The sequence below is a fragment of the Capricornis sumatraensis genome, chromosome 2 (assembly GCF_032405125.1).
Source record: "Capricornis sumatraensis isolate serow.1 chromosome 2, serow.2, whole genome shotgun sequence".
NCBI lineage: Eukaryota > Metazoa > Chordata > Mammalia > Artiodactyla > Bovidae > Capricornis > Capricornis sumatraensis.
In genome coordinates, this window is record NC_091070.1 from 204,166,151 (window position 1) to 204,188,960 (window position 22,810).

Consider the following 22,810-nt stretch of genomic DNA (forward strand, 5'->3'; position numbering starts at 1 on the left):
GACCCGCCCTAAGCATCGTTCACTGGTCAATAGTGTTGTCAATCTCACCACCTGACCACAACTCCTAGTTTCTATTGGCTAATAGTCTTTCACTCCTCCACTCTCATTGGCCTTTAGGCGGCTAATTCGGCCGACCTACAACCGTTCCTGCCTCTGCTGCCGCCATAGAGACCGGAACTAGAATTAGAGTAGAGTCACCACGAGAACCATAGAGAACCCGAGAGGACGGGCAAGAGGGGACGTGACTTTCACGAGGCTGCAGCCGGGGTGGGCCGGCTCCAGGTCCAGGGTTGTGTCCTGGCCGAAGGAAAGGTACGGCCAGATGCCTGCGCCGGGATTACCCGGCCTGACCTGGGGGCTTGGAACGGGGCCCGACGACACCATAACTGCATGTGGAGGCCTCCCTCCCGCCCTGCTCCAAATATGGTCCCTGTGACCTCAGACCATTACTGCAGATAGAGCCGTCTTTTCTACAATGGCCGTGTACTCGCGGCACAGCCGGGAGTTTCTGGAACATACTTAAACGTCTCCATTCAAAGAGCGTCGGTTTACGGCGAACCAGTCACTCTGCGGGGGGTATCACGCTAGCTATTAGGAAGCCCCTGTTAAAAATATTGAGGGCGGAGGGCGGGGGTGTACTCCATGGGGACCTGCCTTCCAAGCACAGGAGGATTGTCTTGTTAAGTATTCACATCTTTTTGTATTGGCCACACAAAAAGATTTAATTTCAACTCACGTTTATTGAGCAACCTAGGCATGTTATTCTCACAACAGCCATAATTGAGGCTGCCACGCGATGTAGATGAAGCCCTGCACCTTCGTTCTTTATAAAGCGTCTGCTCTCTCCCAGGGATGGACAAGTTCGCCACTTGCAGCCTTCTTAAACTCAGTCTAGGGATGAAGGCACAAATTCAAAATGCGACGTACCAAACACCCCAGCGCTGCTAACGCACAAAGCGTTTTGGGAGTGGCCGTGGGAAGAAGGTAGAGAAGCGACTTCAAGCACATGGAGGTTTATGCAAAGGCATAGAGGGAAGAGATGGGGGTCTGGGGGAAATGCAGCTAAAGTAGTTATATAGGACCAGAATGAAGACGCTGGGTTATACAGGAAGGCAGGGTTAAATTAGGAACATTTTATCTGAAACTTAAGGGCAATAGTGAGAAGGGTAATTTTAGAGTTGAAATGGGGACTGGAATGATTTTTTTTTAATGCTAGGGAGTAGAGAATGGGTTAGAACCTTGGAAGTAGGGAAGCCGCCTAGGAGGCTAGTGTGGTAGTCCTTACCCTATCGGAATCATTTAGGCTGTCAATTCCACCTCCTAAACGCCTCCCTGAATCAGTCATAGAAAATCTCTAAATGCCAATCCAGTCTTTATTCCTACTGCTGCTACTCTGATGTAGGCCATCATCTAGTGCTCATTGTAGGGGTGGTGGTTTAGTTGCTAAGTCGTGTCCGACTCTCTGTAACCTCTATGGATTGCAGCCCACCATATTGCCCTATCTGTGGAATTTCCCAGGCAACAATACTGGAGTGGGTTGCCATTTCCTTCTCCAGGCGATCTTTCCAACCCAGGGATGGAACTCATGTCTCCTGCATTGGCAGGCAGGTTCTTTACCACCGGGCTACCTGGGAAGCCCCAGAGCCAGGGGTAAGCACACTTTTTCTCTAGGGGTCAGATGATTCTGTCTCAACCACTTAACTTTATAGAGCCTGAAAGTGACCATAGGCAGTCAGTGAACAAGTGCATCTGTGTTCCTCCCAGAAAGTAACTTATGGAAATTTGAATCTCATGCAGTTTTTTGTCACAAAATATTTAGATTTTCCAACTGTTTAAACCCTTTCCCAACTATTTAAACATTTAAAAATCATCCTTAGGTCATGAACCACTGAAAAATAGAAGATACCTGGTCTGCCAAACTCTGGCTTAGAGCACTGCTATCGTTTTTTTCTTACTCTAATAGTTCCCACGCCAACATCCAGTGTTTGAAACCGCCATCTGATCACCACACTGTCTTACTTAAAATCTTTCAGTGACTACACCACCCACAGAATTGTCCAGATTCCTTAATGTGGTTGGCAGGACCTTGCATGACCTCTAAGCTTAGTTTGCACTCTTCCTTCACGTCCCCGGTCCAACCTTCCAGGTGACTTTTTACAACCCCTTCCTTTGAATTACTGCATACCATTCCCTCTGTTCTTCCTTTCTCCTTTGCCTCTTCATCCTCTACACCTTGCCTCAGGTGTTAACTAGGAGACCCCTCCTCTCCTCACACACGGTACTGTGCTCATTACATCTCCCCTATAGGATTACCAGTTCCTGAGGCATCTAGCACAGTCCTTGACACATGGTATCTTAATGTATTAAATATGGTGTGATGTGGAAGATGGATCAGAGAAGAAGGTACTGATAGGAGAGGTTATCTAGGCAGCAGTGCCAGTAATTCAAGAGAAAAGGTTTGCGGCCCCAGAGCTGCAATTCATCTGTTCCAGCTCCAGGTGACTTTTGGCTGTTAAAAAGAAAATGTTTCCTCAAAGGCAATTCTGCCAACACTGGGGACATTTAAAAGTGTGCCCTATAGGCTTGAGAGCTTCTTTGCAAAGTGGAGTTACAAAGACACTTAGAATAATGGTAGCAGCACCTTTGAGAGTAAGTGAGCAACTTTCCCTATGTAACCTCTGTGAAGGGATGGCTTCTCAAGCAGAAAAATAAATTCTGTAACATTTGTCTTTAAAGTGTTACTTGTAAGTATCATTACTTACTCATCCAATTACTAAGCTCTCTCTTCATGCTCAATGCACATGAAGATAGATGAACGATTCAAGAAATAAGAAACTAGTTTTCCTTGTAGCTACATCTCTACCACTGCAGATGGTACTGAAGCACTGAGGAGAAAGTTCATGTCAAAATTTATCTCGTTTCAGGGTGGGAGCTCTCCACACCATAGTCCCCCTGTCACCCTGAGAGCCCAGTGTAGTGACCACAGCTCTGGTGTGTACCTTTAAGTGATGTGAAAAGCCAGCGGGTTCATTCCAAGAATCTCCTCTGCAAAACTTTCACTGGGTCCCCATCTCTCATAGACTCTGGCCCAAGAACATAGTTCCCCTTTCCTAGAAAGCCCTCCCCACCATTATCTCCAGGCTAATTCCAACCAATCTGCCAATACTTACCTCAAATGTTGCCTCTTCCTCTCTCCCCCAATCTCTCCGCTCTGCTTCCATAGCACCTTAAACATACCACTATCATTCATATGACAATTTATTGAGCACTTACTGGCTACTGGTTCTTACCTCTTCTAGTGATGGAGACAGCAGTAAAAAAAGACAAGACCAAGTTTCCTGCCCTCATGAGGGTTCACATTCTAACACCGCACTGAATCCAAACTGCCTAGTCCCTGTCACAAGCACGGGTCACATCTTACTCATTTTCACAGCTCCAGTGCCCAGGACAGACACTGGCATAGAATATAGATGCCAAGTGTAATTTAATTTGATGTCTCATCGGGGCTGTCAACTCAGGATCCCAGCTGCTCATCCTCCCTCCTGTCTCTTTATAATTCTACTCCACTTAGTTACTTGAAGATTTCTCCTCCACAGCCCCTTCTTTCCTGTGTCCCCTGAATCCTGTTTACTTAACCAGAGAGAGTTGCATATATCCACACAACAGAGGCCCTTGATCATCTCACCATCTTCCTTGACCCCCCCAGTACAGTGAAATGGCACTTTTAAGCTGGTTCTGTTGTGTCTGAGAATTTCGCTCTCTGCTACTCTGCTAGCTACAGTAGCCTGGTGCTAGTAGTTATGAGTCATCTCTGCCATGAGCCAAGAGAACGTAGGAATGGGATAACACACACGTTGCCTCATGAAAGGAATACCAGGGAGTTCCCTTCATCTCTTGAACATGATACTCAACGGGATCTTTTTATGTTGGGCTATTTCCTTTCAAAACAAATATTTTCCAACGCGTGCTACTGTTTACAAGTTACTCTTATATTCATTCTCTTGTTTGACCCTTTCAACAATACTACAAAATAGTAATATTATCCCCATTTTACAGATGAGGAAACCAAGGTTCTGAAAGGGGAAGATCTCAAGACCTCAGCTGTTTAAAAAATGACTTCAGAGTCAGACCAAGATTTTTAACTAAATTATTCCCATTTCATCATGATTAAGACATTCTGCCAAACAGTCTTCCATCCCCAAATATCTCAAGCTAGTGACCTTTCACCTATAGGCTCTAGAACTAACCAAATGGAACCTAATGGAAACATCTCTGGAAGTAATAGTGCTAGAAGGCCCTGGAGCTTTGTCTTCTTTGTCCGATTAGCTTTAACCTAAGAGGGGACTGCTGCAACTGCTTATAAATCTGAGGCATCAACTCTGCATAGCAAAAGCCTGCCTCTGGTCCATGCTGGTCTCTGGGGAGAGCCAGTTCTCCTAGCTGGAGCTAAGGCATGAGGAGGCAGGGCTATCATTACAACCATTTAAGAAGAACACAACATACAAAGGAAAAAAAAAAAAAACCAAACAACTTTATTTACAGTTGAAAACTTTAAACACAAAATTTTGGGTTTTGAATCTGTGATGCTTCCAAGGTCTCTGTCTTGATCAAATGGGGTAGCAGCCAGCAGGGAAGCCAACACAGGGGCCAATCCAGGTTATCTTACTCAAGAGTATCACATCGAGCAAGGGAAGGCCTGCAGTGGCAGAGGTGGAGGGTCTGTGAGGGATGGAAGAGAGAAGCAGCTCAGAGGGGACAGGCCACGAGAGGAAACACTCGCGGCTCTCCTCTGCACCCCAAACCCTCCTTTCCCCAAAGAGCAGAACTGCTCTGATTCTTGCCACAGGCCAGACCTTTGGTGCCCTACAGCAGAGTGCAGAGGGATATTACGTTAGAACCAAGGAAGAAGCTATTAATAATATTTACACCCAATATACTATCTCATTTATTATTTACCCTTCACAAGTCTGTGGGAGAAGGCAATGGCACTCGACTCCAGTACTCTTGCCTGGAAAATCCCATGGGTGGAGGAGCCTGGAAGGCTGCAGTCCATGGGGTCGCTGAGGGTCGGACATGACTGAGCGACTTCACTTTCACTTTTCACTTTCATGCGTTGGAGAAGGAAATGGCAACCCACTCCAGTATTCTTGCCTGGAGAATCCCAGGGATGGCGGAGCCTGGTGGGCTGCCGTCTATGGGGTCATACAGAATCAGACACGACTGAAGTGACTTAGCAGCAGTAGCAGCACAATTCTGTGTAGTATATATTATAATTAAGCAAAGGGGAAAACTGGGGTTCCCAGGGGTTTAATGGCCTGACAGTGATGTGGCTTCCTGGTCTACTTGGCTCCAAAGTCTTTGTGCTTTCTGCCAGACCTTGATGGCTCTCTGGAGCGCAAGAACAAAGAGCAATCCCTTTTCCTTGAAGGTTTTGGGCTCAGGGCTATAGAGAAACCAAAGTCCACACCCTCTGTTTATGGCCTTGGAGTTGGCTGTACTAAAAGAATGGGGTGAGTACACTCTGTTACCACTGCCCCCTCCCCCCAAACATGGCTAACACACCTCCTCCTCCAGAGCACAGTGGGTCCTTGCGTCATAGCACAGGCTCAGGCAGAAGTCTAATCCCGGGTCCTCAAGGAGAATGTACAAAAATGTATGAAAGCACTTTACAAGTTGCATGGTGCTCCGGGACCTAAGCTCTAATCCCTGACCAGGCACTGTGTGAGTAGGCATGGTCCCTGCCTCAAGGAATTCTGAGTCTAGAGAAAACCAGACCAACACATCCATGATACACTGTGTTAAATGTGGGAACAGAGATGTGAATCAAGTATTGTAGGGATACCCAGGAGGGTACCAGGGAATGATTCACAAACTGATATCAGCCACACGCTCCTGGGAAGGACTGGAGGAACTAGGAATAGTTAAAACTGCAGATACACAGTATGTATTTCTGTGTATCTGAATTTTATATTATAAAATACATGCCCAATGTAGAAAATTCAAGCATATACATAAACTGAAAAGAAAGTCTTCAGCTATCTCTGCTCTGCAGAGGTAACCATTACTACCAGTCAGCAATCCATCACTACAGTAATTTCTGAAAGAGTAATTCTAAATAGCATCATGTGTGTATAATGTACTATATCTTGACTTTGTCCCTTAATGTATCTTAGAAATCTGCCAACACATTCAGATCTACTTCTTTCAAGGCTATATAGTATTCCATGGACATGATGTATCACTCTGTATACCGGGTTTCAGGGCAGGGAGCTTTGCCTTTGTACTGGAGGGACTGGAATAGAGCCATTCTCTCCTCCCTGCCCTTTATAGCTGGCAGGGTTTCTGACTTTCAGGGCAGGGAACAGTGTTACACACCCAGCAGGTATGCAGATATCTGCTGCCCTGCTCCCTAGACCCGTATTTCCATGGAACCTCTCCTCTGGCCACACTGCTTCAGGGGCATCTCACTGGCCTCCAGCCTGTCCTCCACACTTCTGAATAAAGTCAGTAAGAGTGTTCTTCTGCTCAAAAACCTTGAGTGGCTCCTGCTGGCCTGGTTCTCTTTGGACAGCCAGGCCACCATTTGGAATCTCAGAAGCATGGTGGACTCTCACCCTGGGGTGGGAGGGGGCTGGGGGGAGTTGTACACACTGCCTAAAGCTCACCCCCACCATGGAGTTAGTATGAATACGTCAGCCTGCGCTGGATCTCACGTCTGTCCTGGCCTCCTCTAGCCTCGCCTCTGTTTGCTTTTCACACCTTGCTCTGGCTGTACTGAATTTCTGGCAGTCTCCCTAACACTTCCTGCTGTTTCCTGCGGTTTGTGCCTTTGCTCACCCTATTCCCTGTGCCTGGAATGCTCTCCCATTTTAGCTACCTGACGAGCTCCATTCTTGTACTCAGCTGAAACATCTCTCCTGCAGTCTTCCTAAACACTCCAGGCAGACACAAGCATTCATTTCCCTTCATCTTAAAATCTCCAGTCCGGTGCTTTACTGTACTGTACTTTCCAGTTTCCCTAAGAGACTGAGTTCCCTGAAGGCAAGAACTGGGCTTTCCAAGTTTGTAGCCTCATCTGCAGCATGGAGCCTATCTTAATTAATTAGTTCTTAGTTGTGAAATGAATGAAGGGTTAGCCAAGATGTCTAACCAAGGTGTCTTTCAGCATCTTCCTCTACAGGAATGTATCACATCTACAGGAAATCCCAGGTTGAGATGTGCACTAAAGTTTAAGAAATACTGCCTAGGAGGACTTACACTCAGTCATTACAACAGCAGCTTCACATCACTTATTATAGCCACCATCCACAGGTACAATTAATTTTTAACCTACTGACTGTATGAACTTGAATAACACCTCACTGTAACCTATGATAGCTGTAAAATTATGTGCTATGCTAATTATATTTTCTCCTAAGAGACAAATATTAAAAAACATTCATCCAGCACTACCTTGGGCTTCCCTGTGGCTCAGTTGGTAAAGAATCCGCCTGCAATGTGGGAGACCTGGGTTCGATCCCTGGGTTGGGAAGATCCCTGGAGAAGGAAAAAGTTACCCAATCCTGGCCTGGAGAATTCCATGGACTGTAGAGTCCACGGGGTCACAAAGAGTCGGACACAACTGAGCAACTTTCACTCACTCACTCAAAACTTGAAATTAATGTTAGTCCTGAAGGTTCCACCGCCCCCACACCTCCACCACGTGGCTGTAAGTAGCCAAGAACCCACCGCACTGGACAGCAGGAAAATCCTGTTTTGAAAGCCTGAGAGTCTCTTGGAAAAGAGTGGCTGTGCGCTCTGACAGCCCTGCTAGTCTCTCTGTGATCCCCAGATCTGGTGCTGTCAAGCAGTAGAGATCTTTCTTTAAATTCATTGTTCCCCAAATTCCCCTGAAGATAAGACTCAGCCTTCCCTGATAGCTCAGTTGATAATGAATCCACCTGCAATGCAGGAGACCCCAGTTCTATTCCTGGGTCGGGAAGATCTGCCAGAGAAGGGATAGGCTACCCACTCCAGTATTCTTGGGCTTCTCTTGTGGCTCAGCTGGTAAAGAATCCGCCCACAATGCGGGAGACCTGGGTTTGATCCCTGGGTTGGGAAGATCCCCTAGAGAAGGGAAAGGCTAACCACTCCAGTATTCTGGCCTGGAGAATGCCAAGGACCGTTTAGTCCATGGGGTCGCAAAGAGCCGGACATGAGTAAACAAATTTCACTTTCAAACAAATTCATAATAAAAAGCTTTCAGAGGACTCACTGAGATAAAACCTAGGTTCCTGCATCTAGAGTTGTATATTAATAGAAAACTTTACTTTCACTACAACCAAGGTCAGGATCTAAGATAAAGCACAAAAGAAATTGTGAAAGGAAGGGCTTCATAGGAGGTACAGCTGATTGAGTAACTTCACCTGTCTTGCCTCCTTCCTACATTCCTCTATTTCCAGTGCCTAGGCACAAGGCCTCAAACGCCTGAGAAGTGAATTCTTGATTTGAATGCAGTAGATTCTTACTGGACTGATACCATCAAAAGATTATCTCCTTCTGTGTCTTTTCTGATTGGAACATGGTGACTTCTCAATTAAAAGACAGGCTGTTATTTCCCTGTGGCCTTGCTACTCCAGGTCAGGGTCAGCATCAACTGAGAGCTGGTCAGAAATGCAAAACCTCAGGTCCCATGCAGACTGAGTCAGAACTAGCACCGTAACAAGACCTCCTGGTGACTCATATGTGCACTAAAGTTTGAGAAATACTGCCTAGGAGGACTTAAAAACATCATCTATACTGGCTGTGAAACATTATTCCGCCCAGACACTACCTGAGGGATCTGAAATACTCCTTTAGAAATTAAGAGATCTTTGTAACTTTACAGCTGGAAACATGATGGAAAGATACCATACTCCTGGGGGAATTATTCACCTCTTTTCCTGACTTTCTCCCAAATCCATTACTCAGAAACCCAAATTGAGGACCCCGTCTGTGGAATGCCTTAAGGTCAGACTACCACTCAGACTCCCTACACTTTAAAACCTATGAGTTTTCAACTTGGTAAAGTTGGATGAGATAATTAAAGTAAGGTTCTTAGCTCAGAATTTGAGCACCAGAAATATTCACTAAGTGATAGAATTGCTTTTACTCTATTGTCTCTAAATATAAGCTAAGAAAGATTTAATTTTGAGCAAGTCAAGGTTAGAAGACTAAGTTGAAAGTATCACATATGGCTCTTTAAATTTAAATAAAAATAAAAATTGAGTCCCTCCGTCACAGCAGCCACATTTCCAGTGCTCAACGGTCACATGTAGCTGGAAGCTACCACAATGGATAGCACAGATGCAAAACATTTCCACCGGCACAGAAAGGAATGCCCCCTGGACAGTATGGCTGTAGAGGACCTCTGGAGCATCAAAGGGCACCCCTGGGATTTGTTCTGCTTGGGGTTGTAGGCGGAAAAGAAGGGCTTTCATAGAGGCAAAGGTTTACATGACGTTCGCTCATAGCAGGTGAGAGGAGGGTTGATGATTGCCACCTTCAGGAAGACAAACTCCTAACATGGATTTCCAGTAACTTTCTTAAGGGACTCAGAAAAATGTAGAGAAAAGACTGCAAACATAAAAGGATTTCTAAACTTTACTGTTTTTAATGATCTTCTGTCCTCCAATGGTGATCAGTGGTCAGTCTTTAGAAGGAAAAGGACCAATGAATTCAACTTTAGTTTGGCCCAGAAAAGACGGGGAGGGAGAATGAACCACAGTGAGGGCGTGGGGATAGCAGGTTGAGCCTGGGGCCCCCAGCACCGTCAGAAAAGACAGTTCAGCCTGTCAACTGGGCCTGAGAAGGGAGCATTTGGCTGGACAAGGGTCCACATGAGCTTTCAGCACACACTTGTGCATTCCTACCCTGGCATTTGCTCACACCAGATCCATGCCTAAAATGCCTGACATTCTCCCTCTCTATTAACTCATGTAATAAATTTTAACTGAATGCCTTTAAGTGCCAGATGTTGTGAACACAAAGTAAGTCACAGATGGAGGTATGCACAGTCGTTAAGATGCTCTGGTATTTGACTTGATCTCCATTTGAAAAAAATGGCAGAATCCAGAAAAATAAATTCTAGATACTTTTGTAAGAAAAACTACAGAAATATTAGGCATTAAACTGAGGTAGTAAGGACCTTCTTAAACAAGATTAAAACACAACACAAGGGAAAAGATAAAAATTCTGATCTCATCAAAATTAAGAACTTCTCTTTAACAAAGGATATCATCAAAGTTAAGATAAGCAACCCACTGCTAATTTTTTTAACATATATTCAGGACAAAATGGCCACAACATAAAAAATAAGAACTAAGACGCAGAAATGTACACTTAATTCAAGTAAAATTGTATAATTATAAAATTTGTAATTATTCAGATATATGCTAAAAATATATAGCATATCAGTTTTAAGTACTACATAGTTTTACATGAATGATATAGGAAAAGTCTTCCAGACATATGTCAAATGGAAATAAAATAATGAGCAAATATTGGGTTGACCCAAAGTTCGTATGGTTTTTCTGTAACATCTTATGGATATACCTGAACAAACTTTTTGGCCAAGTCAATAGTATGATGCCATTTAGGAAAAAACAAAACCTCTCCAAATTAGACTGGCAAAGAAAGGCCCCATGGACATACATCAGACTGATATAGCAGTTACCTCTGAGAGCAGTGGCGGGGGGGTGGGGGTAGGGGAGGGAATGCAGAAGGAGAAGGGGGGTGCTTTAGCTGTTCTGTGTGAAAATTTTCAGGTGAATTATGTTGCTTTCCTAACTAAAAATAAATAACCAAACGAAATATGTGAATCCTGATTGGATTTCTCTTAAGAGCTAGAAAAGTTACTTTGTGGATAACTGAGGAAGTTTGAATTTGTATGTCAGACAACATTATTGTGGTTATGCACGATGTTCTTATTTTTAGGAGTCACTTGCTGAAGTATTTAGGGGTAAAGTATCAAGAAGTCCTCCAACTTCCAGATGGGAAAGAAAGGAAGTAAGGGAAAGAAAGGGAAGAAGAGGAGTGGGAGAGGAACAGCGGGAATGGGAAGGGGAGGCGAGCGGAGAAGACAAAGAGACAAAAGCCAAAGCAAAATGCTACAACAAGAATGTTCAATATTGGCAAACTTAGGGGAAAAGTATATAGGTTTCAATGTACTATTCTTCCAATTATCCTGCAGGTTTGAAAATTTAAAGAAAAAAAAGGAAAGAAAGGCAAAGCGCTACCATCCTTTACCTAGCTGGAAGTGCTCAATTTCTTTCTTGAACTCATACTAATACTTAGCAACATCACTCATATTACTAGTGATCACTTCTGAGAATGTGTTTCTATTCCCCATAAGCTCCTAAAAGGTGGAGGCATCGTTCAATTTTTTCTCCGACTCTCCATGTCCAATGTCCAGCACAGAGTGGGCGGTGAGTAGCAAGCCTGAGTAGGAAGTGAGTCTTGGTGGGCTGAGAAATGTGTCATATTCACCTCTGAGTCTGGCAAACACAAAGTCAGGGCCTGGGACTGCAGCATCAGTTCCGATGAGAAGCTTGACAAGAGAGTCTTCTGGCTGCCCAGGCTGCTCCCAATCACCCAGGAGTGCAGCCAGGTCTTTCTAAGTGGGACTACTGAACGAAGCGAGTGTCTAACAGTGCTGTCAGAAAGTGCCCGATGGTTTTCAGGTTGATAGTTTGTAAACTATAAAGTGTTAGAAAAATGAGGTGTCCCACTCAACCTTTCTCTTTTGATCCTTACAGTGACCCTGGGAGACAGGCATTATCACCACTGGAAAGATGAGAAAAACAGGCTCAGGGAAGGGAATCGACTTCTCTCGGGTCACACAGAGAAAATGTGCTCAATCCCGCATCTTCAGGTCTAAAGTTCTTTCCACCAGACCGTGCTGCCCTCTCTGGGATCCTGACTCCTGATCAGCAAAGACACACTTACCTGATTCAGTCTCCCTCTGGACTACATCTCCCCACACTGTGAGATCACCACAGGCAGCTTGGGTTTATTGTTGGGGCCTGTGGGAACATTCTAGGAGAGAAAGCACAGTGGTGATTCCTCCACTCTGACACCCCTCAACACACACTTACCGATGCCTGCCAGCCCCTGTGCTAAGGACTGACAGCTCACAGGCTGACCTGGCAAGAATATAATACAGATCAAAGAGAAAAAGTATAATCTCAAAAAAAAAAAAAACCCCACTCATCAAACTCATGACATATACAAATGTAGTAAGTTTTAAGACAGAGTAGAGGACACAGCATGAGCAGACTCAGGGCAGGAAGGAGCAAGAGGCAGGGATGTGTATGCATATTTAAGGGCGGGCTAGTAGCCTGATGTGACGACAACATGGAAGTGGCAGCGGCAGAAGGGGCAAAAGAGGTGGTGGAGAGGGAGGCAGGGACTCAGTCATGAAGAACCTTGAATACAATGCTGAGGAGGATTGCATCAGGTAGGTGAAACAGTCAGCAGAGGCCAAAGCTCCGTTCGCACAAGAGAGGCTAACTTAGGGCCCAGAAACCTTGGGAGGCACATGGTCTCTCCTCCCTGTGAAGCCTGGCTGAACAAGTTCTCCTGCTCCTCAATACTAGTCAGGCAGTACAAGGCCAGAATGGCTGAGTCAGAGGTCAGCACCACAGGACTCACCTCAATCTTTCTCATCACCAGAAGTCCATCAATGATTTTTCCTGTGGGAAGAGTGTGAGCTGGACTTGACTACTCTCATTTGCAGAATATTTTCCAGACCCGCAAGGCACATTCTCAGCCATTATCTTATTTGAACCTCAGACTAACATTACAAAATTAATATTGAGTGGAAATGAAACGTTTCCCAAAGTCACGGGTAGTAAGGAGCAGAGTTAGGGCTCATACCTAGGTCGGAACAATTGCAAAGCCCCACTGTACCATGCTGCCTGTGTGGTATTTCTTCATGCTGCCACCCCCTGCAGACACATCCACACCTACACAGACACACTGCCCAGGTGGCTACTCACTACATCATACGGCCCTTTCGTCATCCCCTCTAACCACATATCCTTCCCACCCACCACAGCTCCTACCTTCCTGACTACTACCCAGGGCAGTTACGCCGACTGAACACATGAGCTGGGGGCCCAGTTCCTTTAGAAGCTCCATGCTGGGTGAGGGGACCTGGACAAGGACAGGAACAGGACTTACCAAACACCACGTGCTTCCCATCTAGCCAATCACACTTAGAGCAGGTGATGAAAAACTGGCAGCCATTTGTGCTGGGACCGCTGTTTGCCTGATGGAAACCAAACAGATACACCGTGAGTTTTCCTGGCCACGTCAGCTGAAGGGCTGAACTCCCTAAAAGAGACTATAGCCCTGACTCCTCCGTGCTCTTCCAGCAAATCTGACTGAGCATCAGCTGTGAGCCAGGGTCTGACCTAGGCCCCAAGGACACAGAGAGGAACAGAATACACAATTTCTGCCCTCAAAGAGCTAGACCCTTCAATAACTACGCATGTCTCCTACAGTGTGAATTTTTATAATGGCAAAAATTGTTTATGGAATCTGATTTGCTATATTTAGGCCAGCACTGGTGATAACTGGATCACACGTAACGAATTAGCTATCAGCTCACAAAAAGCCTGTCACTTGTGCAGTAAACTTTTGTCTGAATGGCTCTGTACTGTCCCGAAATAATGGTAATAAAAAAATTTAAGGTGCAAGAAGTTGCCATGCTAGTGCTATGCTAGAAAAAAGATTCCGTTTAATTAATGACGTGCTTTTTACAGCTATACTCCAAATCCTTTATTGCTCAATTTTATAGGAAAAATTAGCTTTTAAAATTAAGAATCTGAAATTCTCCAGCCATACCCCTTTCCTTTTCCTCTCTTGAAATTGTCTTTGTATCATTACACTTCACAATGCATTATATAATGACAACACAAAGCAATCAGCAAACCCATGTCATGTTTCAGCAGCACTAGCTTACCAGGTGTCCGTGTAACTGTGAATATTTCACTGCATACTTCCCTTGTTTTGGAAAAAGCTGAGTAGAAAATGGAAACCTGAAAGCACTAGTACTATTAAAAGCACAGCTCTCATAAAAGTAATACTATAGAAACAACACTGGAAATCATCAGATAGGTCACTAGCCTTCACTGGAGGTTTAATGGATTTAAATTAGTTGAGTCTGTGTTTAACATTGAAGGAATGAAAATGTGTATGAAATACATTAAAGACTTTGTCTAGAAGGGATTTCACTTTATATTTTAGAAATTCCCCATGTGAGATGAGACTATTTTGGGGTTTTGTTCATGTATGCAGGAACATCTCACATTAGCAAGGACTGCCTGAGCCAGTGAGAAAAGATATAACTCTGGAATGAGGGCAGACTCCTCAGTGGTCCCAGTTCCTCCTTCTTCTCTTCTCTTCCTCCCTCCCTCCCTTTTTGTTTTTCCTATCTACCTACCTTGCTACTCAATGTATAAACACTTATTAGTAGGCAGGTAGGCAAACGGTCATACAACATGTGTATTTAGCCAGTCTTCCGGCAGAATAGCTTACTGGTTCAGAGAACAAGCTCTGGAGCCAGATGATCTATCTTGAATCCCAGCCCCACCACTGCCTGTGATCTAGTTTAACTGCATAACCTCTCTATGCCTCTGTTTCCTCATTCGCACTATCTCAAAGGGATGCTGAGGATTAAAATGAATTAATGCAAACAAAGTTGTTGCTGAGAATATGCTCAACATTAGCCTTTATTCTGATTATCTTTCAGTCATTCATCAGTATCTGCTTGGCACCTTTCGGTGTCAGGTAGTCAGGCTAGGAGATCAATGTGAGTCAGTCTCTGCTCTTGAGGAACTCATCATGATTTAGTGGAGAACGGAAGCAGTTGTGCTACAATTGCTACAATTAAAACAACTGTGCTACAGGATGGGTGACAACACGACTTAACCAGTGTCAGCCTGAAGGCAGCAGAAAGCAAAGTTTCCTTCCAACTTTTTCTGACCCCTCCCCAGATGCAAACAGAGCGGCATACACCTAGAGGGGTTCCAATCCTCATGATGATGACCCAAGCCCACCTAAGCCCCTTCGGCACGGTACCGTGCTTGCCCAGCCTGACTTTTCTAAAAGGAGGTTTGTACGCTGTCGCTGTCTGTTTCGCCAGGCTCACCTGAGTGTTATGGCAGCCTCCTAACTGGCTTCTCTGCCCCAGCCTCTTCATTCCTATCTGCCACTCAAACACTGCAGCCAGGATCTTCGTTTTAAAACACAAAGCCGACCAGTCCCGCTCAAAAAAGTGTATGGCTTTCCACATTCCATGAAATCAAGTCCACATAACCTCATCCTTATTCTGGCATTTAGAGCCTTTTAGGAGCTAGACCCCGGAGAAGGCAATGGCAACCCATTCCAATACTCTTGCCTGGAGAATCCCACGGACGGAGGAGCCTGGTGGGCTGCGGTCCATGGGGTTGCTAGGAGTCAGACTCGATTGAGCGACTTCACTTTTACTTTTCACTTTCATGCATTGGAGAAGGAAATGGCAACCCACTCCAGTGTTCTTGCCTGGAGAATCCCAGGGATGGGGGAGCCTGGTGGGCTGCCGTCTCTGGGGTCTTACAGAGTCAGACACGACTAAAGCGACTTAGCAGCAGCAGCAGTAGTGGGAGGAGCTAGACCCACCTGCCTCTCCAGTGGTCTCTACTAGATCATTCCCTCCCCCATCCACAACCTATGTTCTCATCACCTTTCTCACTTTCTGGCCCTTGTCCATGCCACCCTGCTATTTCAGGGTCACACATCTTCTGTCTACGCTGTTTTATCTGGTAGAGAACTTCTCTGGATCTTTGCAGCAATTACTCTCATTCCTTGGGGTGCTCACAGTACTCTTACATACACTGAGGTGACCTCCCCTTAGTACCCTGATGGCATGAATTATACACTGGACTCATCACCCAGCATGTGTGCTTCCCCCTTAGAGGGCAGGGATCAGATGTGTATCCTCAGGCCTTACCACGAGGCCTCAACAGTGGATGGCAACAATTGTTACTTGACGGATGCCTGAGTGGATGAGTGGAAGAATGGGCAAGCAGACAGAGAATGTGCTTGTAAACAATGGGTCTGGGGGAATGAGAGTTGGGGAACTGACAGAGGGAAATAGGTGATGACAAGAGGGAGGGAGAGGGTTGGACAGTGAGAAGGAAGCAAGGTGAGAGGGGTAAGGCAAATGAGGAGAGGGGGGTAAGTAAGGAGTAGTGAAGGGGGAACAAGCAGGGATGCGTAGCTGGGGGGCTAAAGCAGGTGGGCAGGGGGACGGAGAGAGCAGCAAGATGTTTGAGTGGGGTTGTAAATGGGCAGACAGGGTCCTGGGAGTGGGCAGGAGTGGTGTGAGCCCTGAACAGGGTGGCCGGCCAGCAGGCAGGGTGAGGGAGAGGCAGGGGCGAGTGGCGTGACGGGTGTGTGAACATTGGGTCTTGCCAGCACAGCTGGCTGCATTCTAAGCAGCAGGGCTGGGTGCCCGGCCACACGTCCTGGCTCACACAAAGTAAGAAAACACACAGCAGAGTTCGAGTTTGGTTCTCTGGTTGGCTAGTGGGTCCAGCCCAAAAAATCAAACCAGACTGAGCAAAGAGGTAGGCAGGGCAGAGCTGAGTCCTGGGACAAGCAAGGGAAGGAAAGCATTTCTTTCTATCCCAAGAGACTGTGCTGGGCCTCAGAGGGGCCCAGAATTGAGCTGGCTGTAAACCTAGCCCCAAACACTGACTGGTCCTCACTTACCATGGAAAGAAGGCCTGGAGCTGAGTGTCGAAGCTTAAAATTTTCATCTGCGAACGGGCCCCGGTAGATACTGGCAACTCCAGTACCATCTCCCTGAGCAGAGAGAAGGGAAGTGTTAGTGACTTGCGAGTGTTGGCTCTCAGAGCTCACAGGAAGCAGCTGCTGCACCCGAAGCCTCGATGCTTTAAAGTCTTCTTACTCCTGCAGGCCACTTTGGGAGCCACACCTCTTTAACCCTCTCCTGTTATCAAAACAAGCCCCATCCAAGGCACGTGCAGCCCACAACTTGGCTAGGGCACCTCACTGAGGGGAAAAAAAAAAAAAAAAACAGGTCACACAGCTGGGCCTCTAGAAAGGTGGGTTAAGACACAAGCAAAATAGAGGATAGGAAACAGTGATTACATATGTAATCAATGCCCTTTCCAAAGACTCTCTTGCCTGCAGTCGTATGAGAATCCATTTAACTGACTACTTTCCCTCTCCTCTCAACTACGCAGGTGGGTGGGCTCTTGGAAGTCTAATCTGTACGAGAAGATACCATCCTTCTGGCTAAAGTCAAGGTGAGGGGAGTTCGAGGGGAGAATGTAGGGCCAATCAGAGTTCCTTCTATGGGAAGCAGGAAATAGAGTATCTGCTCTCTGGAGACTGAGTTTGTACCGTGGAAACCTGGAAGTTGCAGGTGACTATCTTCAGGAAGGTGGGCTGGAGAAGAAAAAGGCACTGCAATACACATGTGTAGAAAGCTCGAGAAACAGAAAGAAAGGACTGCTTGGTTCTGTGACTCTCCAGTTCCTAGACCTATTTCTTCCTTTGGCTTCCATGAAACACCTCGTCATAAATCCCCAATTTCTGTTTAAACTAGCCCTATTTGTGTTATCCCTCTGCTCTTCCAACAACTCCATGGAACATGCATTATCATCCTCCCCATTTTTCAGGTGAGTGAACTTAAGTCAGGATAATAAAGCAACCTGACCAAGGCTTTGCTGTAGTACCTTAAACAGAACCCCAGGGGTTTAAAGTTAATATTGAGAGACTACCAAAGACCAATCTCTCCCAGCCAGTTAGTAAACAAAAAGAATATTGGGTACATGATGGGGTGTGAAAACACTGACTGAGTGCAGAATCAAGGGGCCCTTACTGGAGCAAAGACCACTAAAGGGGATTAATGTAAGCCAGAAGGGAAAAACCTCTCAAACTGTTTGATTAAAAGTTATTGGTACAACCAAGCTCTGTATAGTGGAAAGATGGGCTTTGAGTTCCAGATCTATCATTTATGAGCTGGGGAAGTCACTTCCTATCTCTGAGCCCCAGTTTCCTCAACTATCAAGTGACAATGAAATCACCTACTCCTTACAACAGTGCCCCAAACATGCAATAATAGTGTCTATGAGAAAAACTTTTTGCAATCCACATAGCTCTGTGTAAATGTGAGCTATTGTTTCTTTGTCATTATTGTTGTTTCGTCCCTAAGTCATGTCTGACTCTTGTGACCCTGTGGATGTAGCCTGCCAGGCTCCTCTGTCCACGGGATTTCTTTAACTACACATAAATACACACATACATATAAAAGGAAGAGAAAACATGTTCCTTTCCAATTAAAAAAAAAAAAAAAACCTAGAGAAAAGATCAGTTAATACATCATTTTCTATAATCATACTATCTACTGTGCTCCAGAAGCCAGAGTAGGGAAAATGACCAAATTGATTTGCAGGACAAAAAACAGAAAGCAACTTAAATCTTCCATGATAGTGGACTGATCAAATAAATTCACTGTCTTTTCCTAAGGGAACAGTAAGGAGTTATTAGCAAGAATCTTTTGGAAGAAGATAGTGACAAGGGAAAACACAGTGACTGAGCATAAATTTTTAAAAGTTTAAGTCTGTTAAAAGTTATATTTGACATACAAATGTTCACAACAATAAGATGGGCAATTGTAAAGTAAAATGCCAAGAGTATATTCCTTGAGACGGTTTATTTTCACTGTTGTACTTTTGTTTTGCAACCAGAAAAAACACATTATTTTTTAAATTTTTAAAACACATTATTAAAACAAACAAGCAAATATTCTTAGTCCAGCTTTAGAAGGTCTCAAATTCTGCTTCTACGTCTTGCTCATTCTATTTTTTCTGCCCTAAGGGTGGCTCTGAGTAATTTCTTCTCTCTGACAGCCTTCTGGCTGACTAACTGCTAACTCTAGAGCAATTAGCAAGTGATCACATGTGCCTAGCAATGACCCATAAGAAGTTAGTCCTATCCCTGCTAAGACAATATAGCAGTATAGAAGCCTTTGGAAGAAAAGAAAGAACGCAGAGAATAGCATCTTAGCCCTTCTTACCTGCCAATAAAAAAAGATGTGGTCACCCCAAGCCCTACTCTAATCAGTCGTGGCCAGGGGTTGCAAACTTAAATGCCTATAGGAGTATGTGACGTAAAGAAGGGAAGCCAGTGGTGGGAACTGTGGTGAAATAATAAGGACATACCTGTCTAAAGGGAGCTGTTACTTGACTCAACCAAATGTTGCTGCATGAGAAACACAGGCCAAGTGCACCCCTACTTTTCAGTTGTAACAGAGAAAACAAAACTCCAGAACTTTCTGGAAAATTTCCCAGTTTTACAACATCATACAGATGATACAAAGCATATCTGTTTCTGATTCAGCCCCAAATCTGCCACTTTGTAAACTTATCTGGGTGGGAAAGATAGAAATCTTAAAAAAACTCCTAAGAGTCAAACTAAATATACATGTAAAGGATAAAGAATGTCTCCCAGATCCAAGAAAACAGCAGCATGACTAACCAAATGATATTAATAAGAAAGATCATGCACAGAAATGGGTGTGTATGGACAAACGTAGGTTTAAGAAAGCATAAATGTGGTTTATTCAGAACCCTGCAAGGTTGGGAAGCTTGAAATGGGGATGCATACAGTCTTGTGGCAAGAAAAATCATGCTTAGCAATGAAGGATTAATTCAATGGGTTCTCTTAGTGAATAGGGAAAATATCCTTCCAGAACTCTCTGATTTCTTGCCCACTAATGAACTTGATTAAAAAAATAACAACTCACCTTCCCAGGCACTGGGATACCAGAAGTGAATGGGAAATCAGGGCATAAGCATTTAACTCACTGGAAAGGGACTTGCCCCCATTTAGAAAAAGTAACTAACTGATTTCTAGCTAAATTCCATGTGCCCAGTTAATTTGGGTCTATCATGGATCACCTATAGGTATGCTGGGAAAGTCAGTTCCCAGCCCTAAAAGACTGAGATTTGGAAGTGAGTGACTCAATCAAAGTGCTAATATGTCATCTAGTGATGCAGCGAGTAGCAGCCATCACAGGATATTCCCATTCCCACCTCCTCCCCCAGCAAACTTGGCTACTGTTCTCAGGTCCCCGAGGAGTAGCTTCAATAACAACAACAACAAAAACAAAACTTATAGGCCCTTAATAGGAAAGGAACAGTACTTACATTAACAAAATCTCCACCCTGAATCATGAAATCTTTTATGACCCTGAAACAGAGAACAAAGGATGCTGGGAGAAGATTTTGTGGTTTGGAATAACATTAATTTCAAAATATAATGTTTATCACTTAAGTCTTCAAATCAATGGTTGAGTTCACAAAAACATCCCTTCTCAAGAACTAAGAATTATGCTATGGTTTTGTTTTCCTCTGAAGAGACTAATCCCCCAAGGAAGTAATTCTAAACCATACTAATAGTAATTTTAAAAGTCCCCCAGGATGGCTTGCCAAAGGCCTTACCTGTGGAAGGTGCTCCCCTTGTATCCTATCGGAACCCCATCTTTTCTATAAGCAAAAAGAAAGAGACTTGAAATGGTAAACAGGTAAACATAGGCCTTTCACGTTTACCATACAGTCGAGCCATAGACAGTCTTCTAAAGATGGTCGGGAGAAGAGAGACGAAGAAGTCAAATGAACTGAGGACAGACCCATAGTAATACCTTCTATTACTGTCACCAGCAATCATGCAAGGCCTGCCGGTGATTCCCCAATACCCTCAACTGCAGCCTCAGGACAGCCCTCAGGAGCAAGCAGAGAAGTCAACCACGTCAGAGACTGACCTGAATTCTCCTGTGCAGAACTGCCTGAAAAGGAAAAGAGTGAACGATTCAGTCGCCATGGCATCACAACTCTGAGCGCCCCTAACCTCAGCGGGAAGGGGAGACGTCGGCGCTAGCTAGCCCACCAACTGGCTGGTCAGACGTCCAGGCATACAGATTAACATAAACTGAAAAGGGGACGGTCAAGACTATTCAGAGAGATACCCAGAGAAGTCAGATCTCAAGGACGGTGAATGAACGGATAGAGGTAGGCAGAAGATTCCACAGACAGGCCCAGCTTCTCGTTTGGTTTATCCAGCAAAGAACATCTTCTTACCTAAAATTCTCCGCCGTCTTAGGCACAACGTCTGCAAAGAGCTCAATCTTCATACGACCAACCTCCTGCAACCGGCGAGAGACGTTCAGAAAGCCCAGTCCAACCCCGTGAAGGCCTCACCGAACAGGGAACCCTCGGGCCCCCATGCCGCTTGGTCTCTCCCACCTCCGCCTCCGTAGCCTACTCTTCCGTTTCACCCGGTCCCTCCACCACCCGGTCCCTCCACCAGCGGGGCGCTAGGATGCGCAAGACTCCTCCTCTTCCTACTCCCTCACCCCCGCCCCGCAGGTCGGTAGGTGCTGGTTCAATTTCACTTTTTGGCTTCCCGAGTTTGCTACACCTGAGGAGGTGATTTGCCTGCCACACCGCGTGCACGTTCCCTTTGGCATCGGGCTGGCTGGCTGCCAAGACCTCACCTGGCCGCCAATGCTGACATCAAAGAATACCACGGGATTGACAGGGCTTGAATTTGCCACCGCCATGCCTCTGACCCGGAAGCAGAAGTCGGGAGCGCGGGGTTCCGGCGACCCTATGCTTTTGCTCCGCCGGGAGGTGTTTATTTCCGGCGCAGGCGCAGGAAGAGCCGGGGGGGGGGGGCGGTGGGAGGCGGTCGGCCCCGCCCCCGGAAGCTCTCTGCCTTCGATGCCAAGCTGCGCGCTGCGTGGGTGCCCGGGGCTTCCTTCCGTTTTGACAAGTCGCAAGTTGTTGCCTCACCTGAGTCTCCTTGAGCGCTGAGTCCGGAGGACATCCTCGGCTTTTTTTTTTTCGCTCGAGGCCCACGGGCCTCTCATTCACTTGGATACAGTAAGTGCAGTACAGATGATTCTCGCTCAGGCTACGGGGCTTGGACTAGGCAGTCTTCAGGGTCTGATCAGCCTTTGCAGCCAAGACCGTCTGAACCATCATATGTGCATCTTCTTACCCCTTTTCACTAGTCTGGAGGCCCGGAAGCAAAAACCGTGTTTATCCTCAGCGCTTAGAACAGCCTGGCATATAAGGCTTGTTCAGTATATTCAGCACTTTCTTGAAGTCAGGCACTAGACTTCTAATTCCAGTTCTCCCACAAGGTTCCGCTTTCATCATCTCCAAGTCACTTACTGCAGAGCAGCTAGAGCTTTTAAATGAATCTGCTTATAAATCACTCCCGGATTCCCTTATTTAGAATAAAATCCAGTTGCTTACATAAAAGACCTACATTACATTATCTGGCCACCTACCTGGGACTCTAGCCTGTTCCTCTAGGTCACGGAGACTCGGATTCTATTTAGGGCCTGTTAACTGACTTTATTTATTTATTTTATTTATTTATTTGGCTACATGGGGTCTTAGTTGTAGCATGTGGGATCTGGTTCCCTGACCAGGGATCGAACCCAGGCCCCCTTCATTAGGAGCTCAGAGTCTTAGCCTCTGGACCACCAGGGAAGTCCCTGTTAACTGACTTTAATATTCTAAATCTTCATGAGGGTGGGGAGTGGTCTTGTAGGTCAAGTCTCATCTCAGGTCATTAGTCAGGAACATTGCACCCAATCTAAAGTAGCCTTCTGTCACTCTTTTGGATAGATTACTGATTTTCTTCATGCCATTCACCATCCAAAATTATATGGTTTCCCCACCTCACCAGCTGCTTCACACCTATT

The 22,810-nt window shown here is 45.4% G+C and overlaps 1 protein-coding gene across 1 annotated transcript; it reads right to left on the reverse strand.

Moving 5' to 3' along the window:
• Positions 1–4,553: 4,553 nt before the first annotated feature.
• PPIH (peptidylprolyl isomerase H) lies at positions 4,554–21,655 on the reverse strand. Its single transcript, XM_068964769.1, has 10 exons — positions 21,590–21,655; positions 21,174–21,238; positions 20,858–20,881; positions 20,538–20,582; positions 20,244–20,286; positions 16,777–16,869; positions 13,201–13,288; positions 12,670–12,710; positions 11,965–12,054; positions 4,554–4,719 (listed from the first exon to the last, which is right to left on the reverse strand). Exons 1-9 carry the CDS (start codon positions 21,653–21,655, stop codon positions 11,986–11,988), a joined length of 534 nt encoding a protein of 177 aa, XP_068820870.1. The 3' UTR covers positions 4,554–4,719; positions 11,965–11,985.
• Between the last annotated feature and the right edge of the window lie 1,155 nt (positions 21,656–22,810).

What these genes read in the sequence shown, in the direction of transcription:
- PPIH (XM_068964769.1), bottom strand. Translation starts at nt 21,655, where the DNA reads ATGGCGGTGGCAAATTCAAGCCCTGTCAATCCCGTGGTATTCTTTGAT. An exon ending in TTCTGCACAGGAGAATTCAG is followed by an intron (nt 20,583 to 20,857) that starts GTCAGTCTCTGA and finishes TTTTGCTTATAG; the next exon opens with AAAAGATGGGGTTCCGATAG. An exon ending in CTCCAGGCCTTCTTTCCATG is followed by an intron (nt 13,289 to 16,776) that starts GTAAGTGAGGAC and finishes GGTTTCCATCAG; the next exon opens with GCAAACAGCGGTCCCAGCAC.